The sequence below is a fragment of the Tupaia chinensis genome, unplaced genomic scaffold (assembly GCF_000334495.1).
Source record: "Tupaia chinensis unplaced genomic scaffold, TupChi_1.0 Scaffold000097_1, whole genome shotgun sequence".
NCBI lineage: Eukaryota > Metazoa > Chordata > Mammalia > Scandentia > Tupaiidae > Tupaia > Tupaia belangeri.
The window spans coordinates 3,324,077-3,343,868 of NW_006159559.1; the positions used below are offsets into that span (position 1 = coordinate 3,324,077).

A 19,792-nucleotide genomic window follows, 5' to 3' on the forward strand; every position below is an offset into this window, starting at 1 on the left:
TGATAGACTCACATCTTATCTTATTGGTACCTGAGTGTCACTAATTACATTTATTTTATAGGTAACCAGGTGACTAAGGGAACTACTGAAGAAATGAAACATGTTCTAGGCCAGCTGGTTGGTCTGAATTCTCCTAACTCCATTTTGAAAGCTGCTAAAGTAAATAATTTATTCTCTCTGCTGATTTTAACTGCTTTTTATAGTTTAGTGAGTTAAACATTTGATTTGATTATCCAAACAAAAGTTAGCCTAGTCATGTCAATTATGAAGTATGTTTCTACATGTAAATATTTAACATGTGCTTTTACTATAGATTAGATTGATTTGATTTGTATTCTTATTATACAAAAAACACAGTTCCGAGTAGATTGTCATAAGGTACATTCTAAACATTGTTGTTAGGTCTCAACTAGAATAAATTTAATATCGGGATCTGTTTTTTAGCTCAATATCTTTCTTTAAAGAATTATTTAATTTTATTGATTATTATTATTATTATTATTTTTAAATTTGCTATGGGGAACATGTACTCACTAGAGAGAAAGAGAATGAGAAAGCAAGCTGCAAGTTCTGGGACTTGAATGGTTGTTGGCTGTGTGGAAGTCCAGTGCCTCCAGGCCCCCACTCAATACCATTTTTAAGTTTTTTAATTCATACCTTCTAGCCAATTTTTAAATTAAAACTACTTAGAGAAGTTGCAATATTTGTCAAATATAATAGCTTCTACAAAGCTGATATACCAATCATTACATTTCTCAAAGCACATATCTTAAGCATTTGGCCTCCCAGTATCTGTTTTTATCTATACTATGATTTTGGGGTCTCACTATCATCAACTCCTTAGTCATTTTGCTAGCCCTGTGAATGCTTATTAACATTATAGCTCAATTTAGCTACCAAGCAGCTACTGCTCATATATTTCAGCTATAACATTAATATAAAGTTATGATAGTTTCAACAAAGTACTTTTATCTCTCTGGGTAGGGTTAAAGTCAGTAAGAGTTCCAAGAACTTGGAGAGGTTTTCAAAGGAATTTACTATACATTCATGATTATATCTATATTTGTATGATATAAGGTAAATGTTTTCTTAAAATTTCTTAATTGCTATAACAAAGTGATTGACTTTAGGAGTTCAAATTGAATAAAATCTGTTTTGTAATTGTTCTGTATTCCAAATGTCTGTTTTAAATTTATACCAAAATATCATTCAGAACTTTTTATGAATTAAATTGAAGTGGATTAGTTACCTTTATCACTGAAGTTATATGTTCCTTGAGGGGAAGGGTGTTGGTTATCTTCATAAGTTTGATGTCAGCTAAGGCTTTATTTTTTTTTAAGAGAGATTTTTGCTACAGGGAGTGTGTGCTCGCCAGAGAGACAGAGAAAGACAGAAAGCAAGAAATCACCCCCAGTGGGGATGGGCACCCCACAGTCCCTTCTCCTCCATTCTTCTCTCAGGATTTTGCGTGCACATGTGCCTGGTATGAGTTTGATGCCGCCAGGCCTGGGACTCAGACAGTGGTTGACCATGTGGGAGTCCAGCAACGTAACCTTTACTCCATCTGCTGGTACCAGCTTATATACTGTTTTTAAATACATAGATTTTAGGGGCAAGCAATGACGTGGTGGTTAGAGCACTGAACTCTCATATGGCTGACCACAGTTTGATCTCAGACCTGGCAGCTTGATTTCTCTCTCTCTTTCTTTCTGATGACTGCAATAAGTTAAAAGAATAGTGATAAATAATTCTTAAGAAAAAACGTTTAAAAATACATAGATTTTAAACATACCTCATTACATTTACTTATATATGACTTTTTTTTTTGAGAGCGAATTTTGCTATAAGCTGTGTGCACTCTTCAGAGAACAGAGAGAGACAGAGAAACAGAAAGCAAGAAATTACCCCCTGCAGGAGGGATAGCCATACCACAATCCATTCTTCTCTTGCGATCTTGGCCATGCACGCACACATACATCACATACATGCATCCCAGCATGAATTTTAAACTGCTGAGCTCTGGGACTCGAACTGTGGTTGACTACATGGGAGTCCAGTGATGTAACCGTTACACCATCTTCTAGTCCTTATGTAACTTTTTTTTTTTTTTTTTTGGAGAGGTTTTTGCTATTAGGGCCCGTGCGCTCGCCAGACAGAGACAGAAAGCGAGAAATCCCCCCCCGGGGGGATGGCCACACCGCAATCCCTTCTCCTCTGTTCTCCTCTCGGGATATTGGGCACACACACACACATGTGCCCGGCATGAGTTTTAAGCCACAGGGTCCAGGACACGAACCACAGTCAACTACATGGGAGTCCAGTGACATAGCCATTACACTAACTGCTGGTCCCCTTATGTAACCATTTTTAATGTCGTGTTCATTAGTTTAAATATCATCTGATATTTAAATAATATATATTAAGTTTTCTGATGACTGTATTTTATATATTGGAACTGCATCACATGATATTGTTAAGACTAAGCTAGGAGTTAAAATTCTTTTTTATAAGGGCTGACAGGTGGCATGGTGATTAAGGCACTAGACTCCCCAATGTGGCTGACCATGGTTAGATTTCTGGACCTGGTGGCTTGCTTTTTCACTTTCCCTTTTTCTAGTCAAATTGAAAAATAATAGTAATAAATGAAATTAAATAAATAACTTTTAAAAATTCTTATCTACAATAGTTTATAAAACAATTACTCCAATTTAAGAATAAGAGAGAAATAAATTTATATTTAGAATAGATGGAATTACTTTACTAATCATAGAATACATTGAACTAAAAAAATTACAAAACAGATTTGTGTTTTTAATTTCAGACTTTGTACGAGCGCTATAGTAGTGTTGAAAACCATGACTCTTCATCATCCAAGGCTTTTGAAAAAAAGTGGGAAACAAAATGATCTGCAGCCACTTATGAATTGTCAGCACTGTCAGTATATATTTGACTGTTATTTTCTTGATTCTCTGTGGAAATCTACTCTTGAAGACAACTTCACTGAGATGTTATCAGCAAGAAAATTCAGTAGATTATCATCGAAGAAAACTGTAGATGTTATCAGCAAGAAAATTCAGTAGATTATGAGAGAAGAAAACTGTGAAAATAATAACCACTGATGACATTGTATATATTGTAGAACTGTTTTCTCTGTTTTATGCTTTTCTATAAATCTAATCTATTTGATAGCATTTCACAGTGGGTAGACAACTGAAGTACATTCTGAAGAACTGTGTAAATAAAACTTTGTAGCATAAAATGACACTAAAACTTTAAAGTTATAAAATTATATTCTTCTAACAAATGTATTATTGGCATAGCAACAAAGTTCTTAATTAATAAAAATTGGACTAAGGGAAACCTTGGGAGTAGACCTGAGTAAATTAACTTTGAAAAAGAAAAATCCCAAAGAGTTTGAGTTCTAAGATACATTTTTAATCATTTATGGCACTGGTACAGTCCATAGTGTTAGACTTCACTTGGCTCTGTCACTTCTCTCTTTGATTCTTCATAGTTTCTATGGCTTTTGGTGTTTAGAGAGTATCATGCTAAATTCTTCGATAACCTTCATTGTATGTCTTGCTTGATAAAGGGTAGCTATAAACGTGGCCCCACTATCTCTTGATTAAATCTAAGTTTGTATAACTTGGGCTTTACTAGTTGAAGGTTATCACAGGACTGACCCCTTAGTGCAGTCATTAAAGGAGCCATATTCCACATGGCCAGCCTTTGTTAGAATCCTCACCCTGATCATTTGAAAACCAAGCTGAGCACATGTGCCCCAAATTCTGACAGGATGGAGAAATGGAGGATTGCTATGTGACCATACCCCATTAGAGGGTGCTTTTCTCCTTTCCATCCCCATCTCTTTGTCTCTTTCTGGTGGGCACACATGCCCTCTGTTAATTTAAAAAAAAAAAAAAAGTTTGTCACACTCTGTTCTTTTGCCATTGTTTCAAAGTTTATTTCTTCCTAGACAGAGGTACACCCCCAGTAGGGTCTATGCACTGTAATCTACCAGCAGGCAGCCTCAGCCAACCTAGTTCATGGACATAGGCTTGTACCTACTGTATACAGGGAGACCTCAGGACATAAACTTGGAACCTTCCCTTGTGGCTCTGGCATGATGGAGTGTTGTTACCACTGTGCCACTGCTGCTGGATATTCTACTTGTTTTTTAGAGATTTTCATAGACTTTATTTTTTAGAGCAGTTTCATGTTCACAGAAAAATTGAACATAGAAAATTCTTATATATACCCTGCCACCATACATGTATAATTTCTGTCATCAGCATCTCCAACATCAATATTCCATACCACAGTGTTACGATCTGTAAACCTACACTGACACGGCATTATTACATAAAATTCATAGTTTACATAGGCTTCACTTGTTATACATCCTATGGATTTTGACAACTGTGTAATGACATGTATCAATCATTATAGTATACAGAACAGTTTCACTGCCCTTAGAATCCTTTGTGTTTTGCCTGTTCATCCTTCCCTCCCATGGCAACCACTGATATTTTTACTGTTTCCAAAGGTTTTCAAAACTTTGTATAGTTGGACTCATACATTATGTAGACTTTTCAGATTGCTTTCTTTTATTCAGTGATGCATGTTTAAGTTTCCTCCATGTCTTTTCATGGTTTGGTAGCTCATTTCTTTGTAACACTTAATAATGTTCCATTGTCTGGATGTACCAGTTTATCCATTCACCTGTTGAAAGACATCTTTGTTACTTCCAAGCTTTGGCAGTTATGAATAAAGCTGCTATAAACATATGTGTGCAGGTGTGGTGTACATAAGTTTTCAACTCCTTCAGGTAAATGCTTTGGTGCATGATTCCTGGACTATGTGGTAGAAGTGATAGGTTTGTAAGGAGCTACTACACTATTGTCCAGAGTGGCTGTTTCATTCTGTATGCCTACTGGCAAAGAATGAGAGTATCTGTTCTTCATGCTCCTCAGCACTTGATGTTATCTGTGTTTTGATTTTTGGTCCTTTGATTAGGTTGTGTGATGATATCTTGTTTTAATTTTCATTTCTCTAATGACATCAAATGCTGAGCACCTTTATCCATTTTTTTAGTTTGGTTGTTCATTTTCTTACTGTTTAGGCTTAAGAGTTGTATGTTTTAAATAATAGTCCTTTAGCAAACATCTTGTGCAGATAATTTCTCTCAGTCTGCATCTTGTTTTTTATTTCTTGATTCCCAAATTTTTAACTATTATTATCAGTTTTCAGGGTTGTTGGTTTGAAGTTAATGTAATTAATAGGTAACTAGCTGACGTTTGACAAACCTGCCAATGGAAAACACATGGTAAAAAATCCTACCTGTAAGTGAAAGATTTATCCCACATATGCCCCTTGACAATATTGTTTTTTGAAGGCAACTTGAGTGCTACTCAGTTGTGTGGTTGAGGCACTTGGATCCCACATAGCTGACTGCGTGGGCACACTAGATGTGTGTGCATGTATGCCAAAAAATCTTGAAAGGAGAAATGGAGAAGGGATTGTGGTCTGACCATACTCCACTGGGGTGGGGAAGAGTGCTTTCTCCTTCTCCTCTCTGTCTCTCTCTGGTGAGTACAGTAACCTTTGGCAATTGTAAAATACCATGTTTATTAAATGTAAAGTTTTTTTTAAAAAAAATCATAATGCTTTTAAGTAGAGTCCAAAAAAGTGGACCAATCTGGGAAAAAGAACAAACCGGGTTTTCTAGTGTAAAGTCTGGCTAGGCTCAGAAAGTGCACTAACCTCTTGAAATTGCTTGTAAGCTGTTTAATGCATTTGTCTTTGTATATATAGCCATTAAACGATGCTCTCAAAAAGATTGTGGCCCGGGAACCAGCAGTTAGCGTAATGGCTATGTCGCTGGACTCCCACGTAGTCGACCGCGGTTCGTGTCCCGGACCTGGTGGCTTAAAAAACTCACGCCGGGCACATGTGCGTGCATGCCCAAGATCCCGAGAGGAGAATGGAGGAGAAGGGATTGCAGCGTGACCATCTCCCCTGGGGGGTGATTTCTCGCTTTCTGTCTCTATGTCTCTCTCTGTCTGGCGAGTGCACGCGCCCTACAGTGAAAATCTCTCAAAAAAATAATAAATTAATTAATTTAAAAAAAAAAAGTGTGGCCCAAAAATGTCCCACTATTAGAATATAATAAGATGAAAGGAGAACTATGGAAAAAATGCTGAAGGACACTAGCATTGGGAAGGATAGACCTGGAGAAAGAAAAGTAGAAAACTAGGTAATATTTCATTTTTTAATTAGAATTATTTGTTTAATTTTATTATTCATTTATTTTAATGTAACCAGAGAGAGAGAGAGAGGGAGGGAGGGAGGGAGAGAGAGGGAGAGGGAGGGAAAAAGAGAAAACAAACCACCAGGTCTGGGACTTGAACCTTGGTCAGCCATGTGGGAGTGTCCAGAGCCTTCACCACTCCACCCACTGATCCCCAAGGCAATATCTCAGAAGCTGAAGTAGCTACTATGTGTGCATGTGGTTTTGTTTATCTGCCATTTATTTCCACTTTTAGCAGGAGCACCCTGATATTTCCTTGGTGAACTGTCCTTTTGTCCCTGTTCGCTTGACAGGGGTGGAGTTGTCATCTCAGTCTGGGCATGAGACTGGCCAGTAGGATGCAATTTCAGAACTTTTGTTGCAGCTACTGGTAAAGAGAATCCTTGTTTTCTCTAGATTTGAAGGTAGCAAGATGTAACAGGAGTTTTTTGGGGAAAAGCCCAAAATGGAGAAATGCAGATCTTAGAGATTAAAGACTGAATCTTGTTCTCATTTTCATATTTTCCTTCTGTACTGGAATGTTTTAGTTACATGAGCAAATAGAGTCTGCCTTTTTGCTTTAGAAAGAGGTAAGTTTCTTCTACTTACAATGGAAAGAACCCTGACCAATATGGAAATTACCAGGGTTCAGAACTTTAAGCGGAGAGTGGTCAATGATATCAACCCCAAGAGATAATTTAAGAAATATTTAATAGTTGGAAGTCATTAGCTGGATAAAGAAGGCTTTGAGCCTGTCGGGTTTTTTGTATATTTTTTTGTTCTCCTAGGATAGGTTTGAACATATTACAGGTTGATTATTCCTTAACCAAAATACTTGGACCAGAAATATTTCAGATTTTGACATATTTGTATATATATAATGAGATATCTTGGCAATGGGATCCAAATCTAAACATAAAATTTGTGTTTTATATATACCTTACACATAGTCAGAAGTTAATTTTATAAAATACTTTTTGTATAATGGTGTTTTGACTGCAACCACTCACATGAGGTCAGGTGTGGAATTTTCCATTGTGGCATTATGTCAGCACTTAAGAAATTTCAGCCTTGGGAATGTCAAGTTAGAGATACTCCACTTGTATAGTCTATAAAGAAGTCATTGTAGAGAGAAGTTGAAGATTCAGGAGAGAAGGTGATGAAATAAAGAAGCCTAGTAAAGGATTAGTCTTGAGCAGGAGAAAAATTATTTTCTACCAAGACTAGAAATGGATAGGTGGCTGGGAGTTTAAAACCTGGTAGCCACAACTTTCTCGTGCAGTGGTACATGAGCCCATCTGCTGAGAGAGGCAAAGCAGGCTTAGATAGGTGAGTATGGCTTCCAGGGGAGGAGTTGAAGCAACCAAAGCTGGATGGCAGTGACCAAGAGGATCAGGCCACCCAAGCCCTCCATCAACATGCAGTTTCAGACTGATGAATCCAAAGGATGCATTGGAAGCCACTGAAACTCTTCGAGATTCACGGTGTCTCTAGCTGGCTACTAGAATACCTGCTACAGTCAGGACTAAATTTTCGACGTGGGCCACCCCATGGGAAAGTCAGGGCTCTTTGTTGTCTTGTGGAGGTTGGAGAAAGGAAGTAAAGGAAAAACTCTATTCCTTTCATAAGAGTGCTCTTAACAGTGGTTTCTTTTTTTCATAATAGCTGTCTTTAACTATACGCTGTTTTCTAGTGTTTAATCATAAATGCCATTGGATATAAGCATACAGTTAGTAAGCTAACATTATAAGGCTTTCCAAATTTAATGAGTATAATTCATTTTTCAGTATCACAGTGGCCCCAGAAATCTCCATTTTGTCCTTTTATTAACAAATAAATCTATATTTTTAAATAGTACATTTATCAAGCAAATAAGGCAATAATCTGAAGTTACTTGCAATTTATTATTTTAAGCTATTTGAGTCTCTACTTGATTGCTGACTAATTTTTTTTTGGAGAGGTTTTTTGCTATAGGGCGCGTGCACTCGCCAGACAGAGACAGGGAGACAGAAAGCAGGAAATCACCCCCCACCCAGGCCACCCAAGCCCTCCATCAACATGCAGTTTCAGACTGATGAATCCAAAGGATGCATTGGAAGCCACTGAAACTCTTCGAGATTCACGGTGTCTCTAGCTGGCTACTAGAATACCTGCTACAGTCAGGACTAAATTTTCGACGTGGGCCACCCCATGGGAAAGTCAGGGCTCTTTGTTGTCTTGTGGAGGTTGGAGAAAGGAAGTAAAGGAAAAACTCTTCCTTTCATAAGAGTGCTCTTAACAGTGGTTTCTTGTTTTCATAATAGCTATCTTTAACTATACGCTGTTTTCTAGTGTTTAATCATAAATGCCATTGGATATAAGCATACAGTTAGTAAGCTAACATTATAAGGCTTTCCAAATTTAATGAGTATAATTCATTTTTCAGTATCACAGTGGCCCCAGAAATCTCCATTTTGTCCTTTTATTAACAAATAAATCTATATTTTTAAATAGTACATTTATCAAGCAAATAAGGCAATAATCTGAAGTTACTTGCAATTTATTATTTTAAGCTATTTGAGTCTCTACTTGATTGCTGACTAATTTTTTTTTGGAGAGGTTTTTTGCTATAGGGCGCGTGCACTCGCCAGACAGAGACAGGGAGACAGAAAGCAGGAAATCACCCCCCACCACCACCAGGGAATGGCCATGCTGCAATCCCTTCTCCATTCTCCTCTCAGGATCTTGGGCACGCATGCACATGCGCCCAGCTTAAGCCACTGGGTCTGGGGCTTGAACCGCGGTCGACTATGTGGGAATCCAGCGACATAGCCATTACACTAACTGCTGGTCCCTTGATTGCTGACTAACTTTTAAAAATTAGGAAATTAAAATTTTTAATATTTTATTACCATAACTGTATTCACATTTAAGTTAACATACATTCATGCCTGAGAAATACGCCCATTCCCAGTTTAAAGCAGAGAACTTCTGTTGGTATGTAGTAGCCACAGGCCTTAAATAGCCTTAAATGACTTGTTATGTACAGAAGGAATATTTTGAGAGCATGCCTAGAATCAGAAGTATTTCTATGAAATAAGATGGTGATCACTGTACATGTAAAAGCTCTGAATAAGGGGAAATACAGATAAGCGTAACTGGTTATTGTTTTCTAGGTATTCAGAATCAATGTTCATGTGCAGTTTACTACTCAGCATCTTTCTTAATAGTGTGAAAGATCCAGAATATACTAAATGCAGTGGCCTATCCCTCTGCTCAGGGCCTCCAAAGTGCAACTCCCTGCTCATCCTGGAACTGCTCACTAGACGTTTAGACTTAACTGGGGAACTTTTAAAATTTGGTTGAGCACCAACTTAAATAGGAAAACACCCCTTCTTTTGAAACGTCCCTTGGACCTAAAGGTGAGCATCCCAGGGTATGTTTTGAGTCCAGAAGGGCTGGCTTAAGAAGGAGCCTATGGAGGTCCTGGAAGCAGCCTGGCCAGGACTGCCAGGATGTCACATCAAGCACTGCTTCCTCGCCTATACCTCTCGGTCCTACAGACTCCTGGCTTAGAGGGTAGCTGCAGGAGGCTAGACAGGTCTCTCAGGTGGGGTGTGAAGGCTAAGAGTCTTATTTGTCTGGTTTTAAGAATGTTCAGTCTTGGGACTGGCAGGTGACATGGTGGTTAAGGACTCCCACATGGCCAACCGCAGTTCAAGTCCCAGACCTGGCGGCTTGCTTTCTCATTTTTCCTTCTTTGTGTCTCTGTTGCTCTTCTCTCGCTCTGTCCCTCTCTAGTCAAATTTAAATAAATAAATAAATGTAAATAAAATGATTATTTTTTTTAAAAAGTTCAGTCTTTAGTCCACAAGCTGGTTCAGAGGAAGAGGTTAAATTCAAACTACAATGAAAAAAAGGTTATGCTATTTTACTGTAACCTGAGAAAAAATGAGAATTCAACCCTCAGTAGTGCATTTTATCTTTTGAGTTGTGATAAACAAAATGCCCAATGCAAATAGCTAGATTCAGAAGTTTCAGCTACTTTTGCTGAAACATGACGTACAGGACTAAGAGATTAGCAAAGAAGATAAATGACTTGATATTTTATATCCAATTGGGGGCACTCCCAGGCTGCTTATTATTGACAGTGAGTTTATTACTTGTAAGTGTGGCGCTTGCAGGCTCAACTATTCTGGTGAAAAATTACTGTTTGGGGCCAGCTGGCGGCCTGGTGATTAAGGCACCCAGATCCCACATGGCCAACCATGCAGTTTGAATCCTAGACCCAGCAGTTTAAAAACACAGGACACATGTGTGCCCCAAATCTTGAGAATAGAATGAGGATTTGTGTTGTGGCCATCTACTTGGGAGTACATTCTCATTTTCTTCTTTCATTCCCTCTCTCTCTTTGGCAAGCACATGTACCCTGTAGCAAACTTTTAGAAAACAAAGAGTGCTTTTAAGTCTCTCATCTACTGTCATAAAACAAAAAAAATAAAAAATATCACTTCCTGATTGCTAAACAATTAGTGATTGTTAACACAATGTGGCAATATGGCTGCCACACCAGCAATATCTGAGATGAAACCACCTTGTTAAACACTCAGAGCTTTTAAATATGTCCACATGATTCTGACATTCTTCCAGTTGCATTAGAATGAAATGCAAGATTTCTCCTGCAAAGAATTAATTTTTAAATTGACTTTAGTGATTTAAATTCTTAAGTTTTCATATGTAAATAAAAGCTAAAAGCATACATCCTAAGAAATCTGAAAAGTAAAGCACAAGAAATATTCTACCAGGCAGATATTAACTAGGGAGACATTCTGCCATGTGTGTTATGTTTTGCTTGTTTCAGAATCTAAGAAAAATGACATTATAATGTATATAGTCCTCTAGGACATGCTTTTCTCTCAGTATTCACTCAATGAACTTATATGCATATTTCTATATTTATTCTAAACTAATATATAATACTGCAAAATTTCATTGAGTGGATTTATCATAAGTTTATCTATTCTGCTGTTAACAGACATTTCTGTACTTTCAAGTGTTTTTTGTTTTTTGTTTTTTGTTTTGAGAGGTTTTTGCTATAGGGCGCGTGTGCTCACCAGACAGACAGAGAGAGACAGACGGAAAGCGAGAAATCATGCCCCAGGGGGGATGGCCATGCCGCAATCCCTCCTCCTCCATTCTCCTCTCGGGATCTTCGGCATGCACGCACACGCGCCCAGTGTGAGTTTAAGCCACCAGGTCTGGGACTTGAACCACGGTCAACTACATGGGAGTCCAGCGACATAGCCATTACGCTGACTGCTGGTCCTGTTGTACTTTCAAGTTTTTGATTTTTAAAAATAATGCTAAAACACTTGTCCATGTTTCATAGCTCCCATATGTAAGTTACTACCTCTTGAGTATAAAATGATATTTTTGCTGTGACTTTACTTTTTCCATTTAAAAATGAGGTTGGACTGAGCTGGCTCTGTGGCCTGGGGTTAAGGGAACCAGATTCCACATGGCTGAGTACACAGTTCTAGTCCTGCATTCGGTGGCTTGAGAAACATACCTGACACATTTGCCTACATGCTCAAAATCCCAAAAGAAGGGAGAACTAAAGGAGAAAGGATGGTGGTCTGACAATTCCCCATGGGGGATGCATTTTCCTCTTCCTGCTGTCTGTCTCTTTGTCTCTCTCTAACACATACTTACATAAAATGAGGTTGGGCTTCTTGTCATATGTTTATTGATCATTCAGTTTTTTATTAATCACTGAAAGGCCAGTTTATTCCTCTCTGGTATTCATGTGTTTCATATTCATTTTTGGATTGTCTTTTCCCCCTTGTAAATGCTCTTCATATTATAGTTATTAACCCACAGTCAGAATCAGTTATTATATTGAAAATAATAATACCTCAGGGAGTATTGGTTATTTTTAGCCCTTTATGTTGAAATTGTACTTTCTTTTTTTTTTTTTTTTTAATCACTTTTTGCTATTGAATGTGTGTGTTAACTGGAGGGAGAGAGAGAAAGAGAGGGAAAGTGAAAAAACATCTCCTGGAGGATGACCATGCCTCAATCCCTTCTCCATTCTCTCAGGATTTTGGGCATACACACACATGTAGTTGGTGTGATTTTCAAGCTGCCAGGTTGTAGGGAGTAGGGAGAACCACCCATGGGATCCAGCCACTTAATCACCACATCTTTGACTGGCCAGGGACTACTTCCGTTTGCATAGAGTAAAAAGACCATTTAGAGATAATTGACATTTTTATGTTAGTATCTTTTCACCTATGAACATGGTATATTTCTCAATTTATTAGGGTCTCTTTAAATATCTTTTAGTAAACTCTGTAATTGTTTTCTCTACATGTCTTTCACATCTGTTGTTGGATTTAGTCTTAGGTACTTTTAGTTCTATTGCTATTGTAGTGGTGTCTTAAAAATTATATTTCCTTTTTGTTGCTATTTTATAACACTTGATTGGGTTTTGTGTATTTAGTTTATAGCCAGTCACTTTCCAAAACTCGTAACGTTTCTCATAATTTAAAGAGTCTAGGGTTTTCTATATAAATAATCATGTCATCTATAAATGAGGATGGCTTTTTTTCCCCCATCAAACATGTCCTATTTTCTTGCTCCCTCTTCTAAGACCTCCATTTAGAAACTACTTGAATAAAAATAAAGATTTGTGTTGGTTCTTCATTTTGAAGGACGTGCTACTAATGTATCTATCACCATTCAATTAATTCTTGTTTGAGGTTTTGTTTTGAATGAAGAGTGTGATTAATCTCACCTGTGATATTTCTCATATATTCAATAAACAGTTTTTTTAGAATGCATTCATTTATTGCTTTCTTGACACACAGAGAAAGAGCTAGCAAGAGCTAGAGACTTCCAGCAGGGTCTTTATGCCACCACCCACTCATTCGCAGCTGGCCTAGATCAAAGAATACACATGTGCTGGGAACCAGCAGTTAGCGTAATGGCTATGTCGCTGGACTCCCACGTAGTCGACCGCGGTTTGTGTCCCGGACCCGGTGGCTTAAAACCCACGCTGGGCGTATGTGCATGCGTACCCAAGATTCCGAGAGGAAAATGGAGGAGAAGGGATTGCGGCGTGGCCATCCCCTCTGGGGGGTGATTTCTCACTTTCTCTCTGTCTCTCTCTGTCTGTCTGGCGAGTGCACATGCCCTATAGTGAAAAACCTCTCAAAAAAAAAAAAAAAGAATACACTTGTGCTCAGAGAGTGCCTAGGATGTGAACCCAGGACTGTGTGGGTCCAGTTGCATTGCCGCTGTACTAACACCTGGCCCTATTAAGGTTTTTGAAATACACCTTCATAGTGTTAAAAGCTAATAATAAAAGTGCCTTTCTGGGGCCAGGTGTTGACACAGTGGTAATGCAACTGGATCCCCATGGGAGGGCACTGCCTTTGCACCTCCGGGCCTCCTACTGCACATGCCTGTGTACCTGTGATCTGCACAGGCTAGGCAAGGGTGTGAGATGTGTGGGACTCTGGTGGGAGTGTGTGTTTTCTCTCTTTATCGTTCTCTCTCTCTCAAGAAATAAACTTTTAAAAAGAAAGTGCCTTTTTTTGGGACCAGTATGTGGCATGGTGGTTAAGGTGCTGGACACTCCCACATGGCCAACCATGGTTTAAATCTTGGACCTGGTGGCTTTCTCACTTTCTCTCTCTCTCTCTCTCTCTCTCTCTCTTTCTCTCTCTCTGTATGTGTCTCATCAAATTAAAATAAATGATGAATAAACTTTAAAAGAAAAAAGAAAGTGTCTTTTTATTCCTATTTTTTTTAAGAGAGATTTTTGCTATAGGGTGTATCTGCTCACTGGAAAAACAGAGAGAGACAAAGTGAGAAATCACACCCCAGGGGTTTGGCCATGCTGCAGTCCCTTCACCTCCATTCTCCTCTTGGGATTTTGGGCATGTATGCACACACGCCTGGCATGAGGTTTTTTGTTTTTTGTTTTGGTTTTTTTTTTCAAGTTATTTAACTTTATTCATTCATTTTAATTTGACCAGAGAGACACAGAGAGAGAGAGAGAAAGCAAGCTGCTAGGTCTGGGCCTTGACCCGGGGCCGGCCATGAGGGCGTGTCCAGAGTCTTAACCACCACACCACCTCCTGGCCCCTGGCATGAGTTTAACTTGCCAGATCCAGGACTTGAGCTACGGTCAACTGTGGGAGTTCAGCAACATAACCATCACACCATCTGCTGGTCCCTATTTCTATTCCTATTTTACTAAAAGGTCTTTTGTATTGCTTTTTAGTAGTGAAAGATTATCTTTATTATTTTTTGTTAGTCTAATTCTATAGGAATAACATGTTTTCCTCTTTTTTAAGTTGTTAGCATCATGAATGGCATAGCTTTTTAAATGCTTACTCTTCTGCAGACTCTAGAGTAAATACGACTTTCATATTATCTTTTTTCTTTTTTTAAAAGAGAAATTTTTGCTACAGCGTGCATATACTTGCCAGAGAGACAGACAGAAAGCAAGAAGTCACCCCCCCTCCCCAGGGTGCTGTGACCACACTGTGATCTTTCCTCCATTCTCCTCTTGGGATTTTGGCTTCACATGTGCATGTGCTGGGTATGAGTTTTAATCCACTAGGCCCAGGACTCCAATCATAGTGGATAAGTGGGAGTCCAGCGATGTAACTATTATGCCATCTGCTGGTCCTAGGACTCCAATCACGGTCGACTATGTGGGAGTCCAGCTACGTAACCATTATGCCATCTGCTGGTCCCTCGTATTACCTTTTTAATATACTGGTTGCACCAACCAGCTTTTATTACATAATGAATCACTTTAATGCTTAACATTTTTAAATGACAACAAATCTTGTTATTTTTTCAAGATTATCTGAGTTGGCTCGTTGGTTTTTTAAGTTGGGGCTGGCTCAGCTGTCACTGATGACCCAGGATGGCCTCACTCTCATGTGCAGGACCTCAACTGGAATAGCTGAGATGACTGAGGTAGCTGGAGGCTTGGTGTAAGTAGAGTTCTCCAGAAGCAAATGCTGAGATGGAGTTTGAGGTGCAAGATTTTGTTAGGAATCAATATTGTGAAAGAGAAGAAGCCAGATTGTGCAGAAGGAGAAGGTAAACTGTGATACAGGGTCCACAAAGTCTTGGTGCACATGGTCAGGACCTCTGCAGTGAACATTGCTCATCTCAGGCCCAAGCTGAAATGGCCAGTCTTTATATACACACTTCATTCAATCAAGATGAATGATACAGGATGTCCTAGCCAGGGGACCTGAAGAAACTGATAGCAGAAAACTGTCAACTGGCTACATTTCCTGCACCTGGACAGCAAGTCCACCTGTCTATAGAGACCTCCCCTTCAGGAGGCTAAGTAGAGAGGTTTTAGCATAAGAATAGGGCAGGGAAAACATGGGCGTATAAGCGGCTGTGCATTTTATATTGGCTGATGTCCCATTGGCCAAAGGAAATCACATGCTCAACCCCAGATTTAAGGATTGGTGAGATAGGCTCCACCTCTCAAAGGGAGAAGCGACAGTTAGTCAGAGAGTGAACCTACAGGGACAGGAAGAATTTGGAACCATTTATTTTGCAATTACCACAGTGTTGGATTCATTTTGCTGATAAAGTTGTTTGGGATTTTTGTGCCTATGTTAATGAAGTACACTGGCCTGTAATTTTTCTTTCTCACACTGATTTTGGGACTGACTTTAAAAAATGATTTGGGGAGACTTCTTTGTCCACAGCCTCTCAGATTCATTCTTATAAAACAGAGAACTTAATCTTCCAAAATGTCAAAAAGACCATCTTATCCCCCAGCTCCTGCAACACAAATGCCCAGCACACAGGGTTTGTGGGGTACAGTCCATACAGTCATGGCACCTACAACAACCACAGGCTGTGAGGGAACCCGCACACCAACAGCCGGATCAGGCTGTCCTCTGGTATTATGATTCCAAAGTCCCCAAAGCCACCAAATAAGCCGCTGATGCCCTACATGAGATACAGCAGAAGAGTCTGGGACCAAGTAAAGGCTTCCAACCCTGACCTGAAATTCTGGGACACTGGTAAGATTATTGGTGGCATGTGGCAAGATCTCACTGATGAAGAGAAACAAAAATGTTTAAACGAATACGAAGCAGAAAAGATGGAATACAATGAATCTGTGTGAATCTGTGCTTCCAGAGGAACCACTGCCGCATCAGCGAGATCCTTAGAGCGTGGTGCCAGATGTCCCTTCAGTCATCACAACAGCTAGAATGCAGGTCCTCAAGTGGCAGGTCCAGTCCTTAATAGCTTGTCAGTGAAAACTGGAAGCTGAACTTCCTCAAATAGAAGAATGACACCAGGAAAAGAAGAAATTCTTGGAAAGCATGGATTCATTTAACAATGAATTTAAAAGGTTGTGCAGTCTGGGGACCAGCCGTTGGCATAATGGCTATGTCGCTGGACTGCCACATAGTCCACCGTGGTTCGAGACCCAGACCCAGTGGCTTAAACTCACGCCAGGTGCACGTGTGTGTGTGTGCCCAAGATCCCGAGAGGAGAATGGAGGAGAAGGGATTGTGGCATGGCCATCCCCCCTGGGGGGTGATTTCTCGCTTTCTGTCTCTCCATCTTTCTGGCGAGTGCCCATTCCCTATAGCAAAAACCTCTCAAAAAAAAAAAATTGCAACTGAGATTGCACAGGCAGGGGAACAGGCCCTCAAAAGGCAGGAGGAAAGGGAGGAGGCGGCAGCGTAAGCCCAGTGTAGTCATAGCAGGATGGATCCTAAGAAGAGTGAAGGGCAAACAAGCCCTAGGAAAAGAAAGATGCTGAGAGCATGTCGATAGAGACAGGAGACACACCTTGAAGAGAGCCCCCAGAATGGGTAAGAAGGCATGGCTTGTTTGGGATGTGTTGTGTTATCTATGGAATCATGTATCTTCTTGATTCTTAAAAATTCTATCTCTTTCAAGTGTTTTCATTTTTCAAGATTCCATTTGATTCTTTTTCAAACTTGCCTGTTCTTCTTTCATGGTATGTTGCTCTTTCCCCAGTGTGTTATTCCATCATTTAGTCCATTAATCATTTCATATAGAGCAGATTTATCTGCTGTATCTCACAATTCACAGTATTTAAAATGTTTGAGGTGAAACCACTTTGTCTCTCTCTTGTTTCCGAAGACAGATTCTTGCTGTGTTATGGATCCTCTTGCCTCAGCCTCCTGAATCACTGGGATTACAGATGTGTTCCACCAGGCACTTTGGGTCAGGAATTGAACCTGGTCCTCTCATATGGTCCTGGGCTTAGGAGTACAGCGTCTTAACATTGTGGTCCTCCAGCTGGCCTCTGACACCCATTGTTTTGTTTTATGTTCTCTGCCTCATGGTTTCTTACTGTATTGGGATCTTCAGATCACACACAGGTTTGATGATTTACTAGAACTCACAGCATCAGCATATAGCCATATTCATGCCTATGATTTATTCTAGTAAAAGGATGCAAAGCAAAATTAGCAGAGAAAAGGTGCACAGGGCATGTTCTGGAGGTAACAAGGCACAGACTTCTAAGAGTCCTCTCCTAGTGTTCTTAATTCCCCCGGTAATAAATTGTGACAATACCCGCGAGATGACAATATCAGAAAAGCCCATTAGAAATTTGGTATTCTGGATTTTTTATTGAGAACTGCTCATGCAGATACCCTTGCCAAGCATGTACCAATATTTAGACTCACAAAAGGAAAGACCACAGAGTCTAGAAGGAAGAGAGCTAAAAATATGCAAAGAGCAGCACTAATTAAAATCTGCAAGAAGATAGAACAATATTCCCTCTTCCTGTGCTTCAATCAGGGGATACCTAACCTGTGGTTTATTGTCTCCTAGAGCAGTTGTGTATTGAGTGTGATGTGGACAATAAAAGTATTTACTTTTTCTTGCCATATCATTTTGGAGGGTTTTTATTTGATGCTTCTTTCCTAAAGTTTAAAGTAGTTTGGAGTAATTTCTGTGGTTCTTCCACCTTCCTCTTCCTTTCTGGTCTCTTTCTCCACTTTCACCACCAGAAGAAAAGTATATTGTAGAAGGAGAATGTGTTAGTAATTATATTAATTACCGTAATACTTAGTAGTTAAAATAATAAATACAGTTTATTGTGTTACATGTGTTACTGTATATGTGTAGGCTGAGTATCCCCTATCTAAAATGTTTGGGATCAGAAATGTTTCAGGTTTCAGTTTTATTTATTTTTTTGTTTTGTTTTCAGATTTTTGAATATTTGCATATATATTAGTGAGATATATTTATCTTGACATCTAAGTCTATACATGAAATTCAGTTATGTTTCATATATACTTTTTACGCATAGCCAAAGGCAATTTCATACAACACTTTTGTATTGCAGCATTTAAATGTGACCCATTAAAGAGATCTGATATGGGATTTTCCACTTGTGATATCATATCAGTGCTCAAAGAATTACAGATTTTGGAGCATTTTGGATTTCAGATTTTTAGATTAGGAGTGCTCATAAAAACAGATTTATGGAACTAATTTGTATGCTATTATGTTAGAAACATACTAAATTAACACATAGACAAAAATAAGGTCAGAAAGGTTCCTGAAGGCAGGAGAGGAAGAAGGAAGTGATTGTGGCAACTATTTACATTCTTGTTACTGTAACAGTAAGATGAGGCAAAGACACAGTTGGCATTCAATCAATTGGAGCAGAGGATCCAGCTAAAACTCTACTGATCCCAGTTACAGAATCTCCACTTAGTTTAAGGATATTATATAGGGAAAAGCAATACGCAAATGAAGAAAACAATCATTAGTCATAGGGCAACAATGGCTTAACTAGCTACCTCCGCTCTGGAGAAAAATCTGGTGGGTAGCGTGGTGGTGGTTAGTGGTATGTGTGTGTGGGGGGGAGATGTTGAAAAGAGACACAGACTGAAATTCTTACAGAAGGGCTACAGTTGTACATCAAAAAGTCACATTGGACCTGTGTGTTTGGGAGAGCTTGAGTATGCTGTCTGTTTTTTCTCCCTTTGATGGGACTTTACCCAGCCTAAATAAACCTGATATATTGACACCTACATCTTGTCTCTTCAGATAAATGAAAAGCAACTATAGTGGAGCCTTTCTCTTATGAATCTTTCATTGATGTATTTCCTTCTCTTTTTTTATAAAAATGTTACTATAATAGTCTCAGTTTACTTGAAAAAATAGAGTATAAAGAGTCATAAATAACTCCTAATCTCACCATCCTGAGTTAATCATTCTTGGCATTTGCCATATTTATACAATTGAGATAATTTATTTACAATTTTATATTCTCATTTTTTCCACCTAACTTTGTCATGCATTTTTACATCATCTGAACCCCTCACCAATGTCATTGTTTTTAGTTGTCAGAGGTCACGTGCACTCACCAGAGAGGGACAGAGAAGGGAAGAAAGCACCTCTCCCCATGGGATGTGGTCATGCTGCAATTCCTTCTTCATTTCTCCATCTTGTCAGGATTTGGGGCACACATGC

General features: G+C 39.0%; 1 protein-coding gene and 1 pseudogene across 2 annotated transcripts in view; both read left to right on the plus strand.

The window, feature by feature from the left end:
• The window catches only part of TTK (TTK protein kinase), a 56,027-nt gene extending 52,974 nt beyond the window's left edge, over positions 1-3,053 (plus strand). For both annotated transcript variants that reach the window (XM_027769898.1, XM_027769899.1), the window contains exon 21: positions 2,822-3,053. In XM_027769898.1, coding sequence (XP_027625699.1) covers positions 2,822-2,905 — 84 coding nt within the window. In that variant the 3' untranslated portion in view covers positions 2,906-3,053. The remainder of the gene's footprint in view (positions 1-2,821) is intronic.
• A 13,012-nt stretch (positions 3,054-16,065) lies between these two features.
• Positions 16,066-18,805, plus strand: LOC106734346 (SWI/SNF-related matrix-associated actin-dependent regulator of chromatin subfamily E member 1 pseudogene; annotated as a pseudogene).
• Positions 18,806-19,792: the final 987 nt, after the last annotated feature.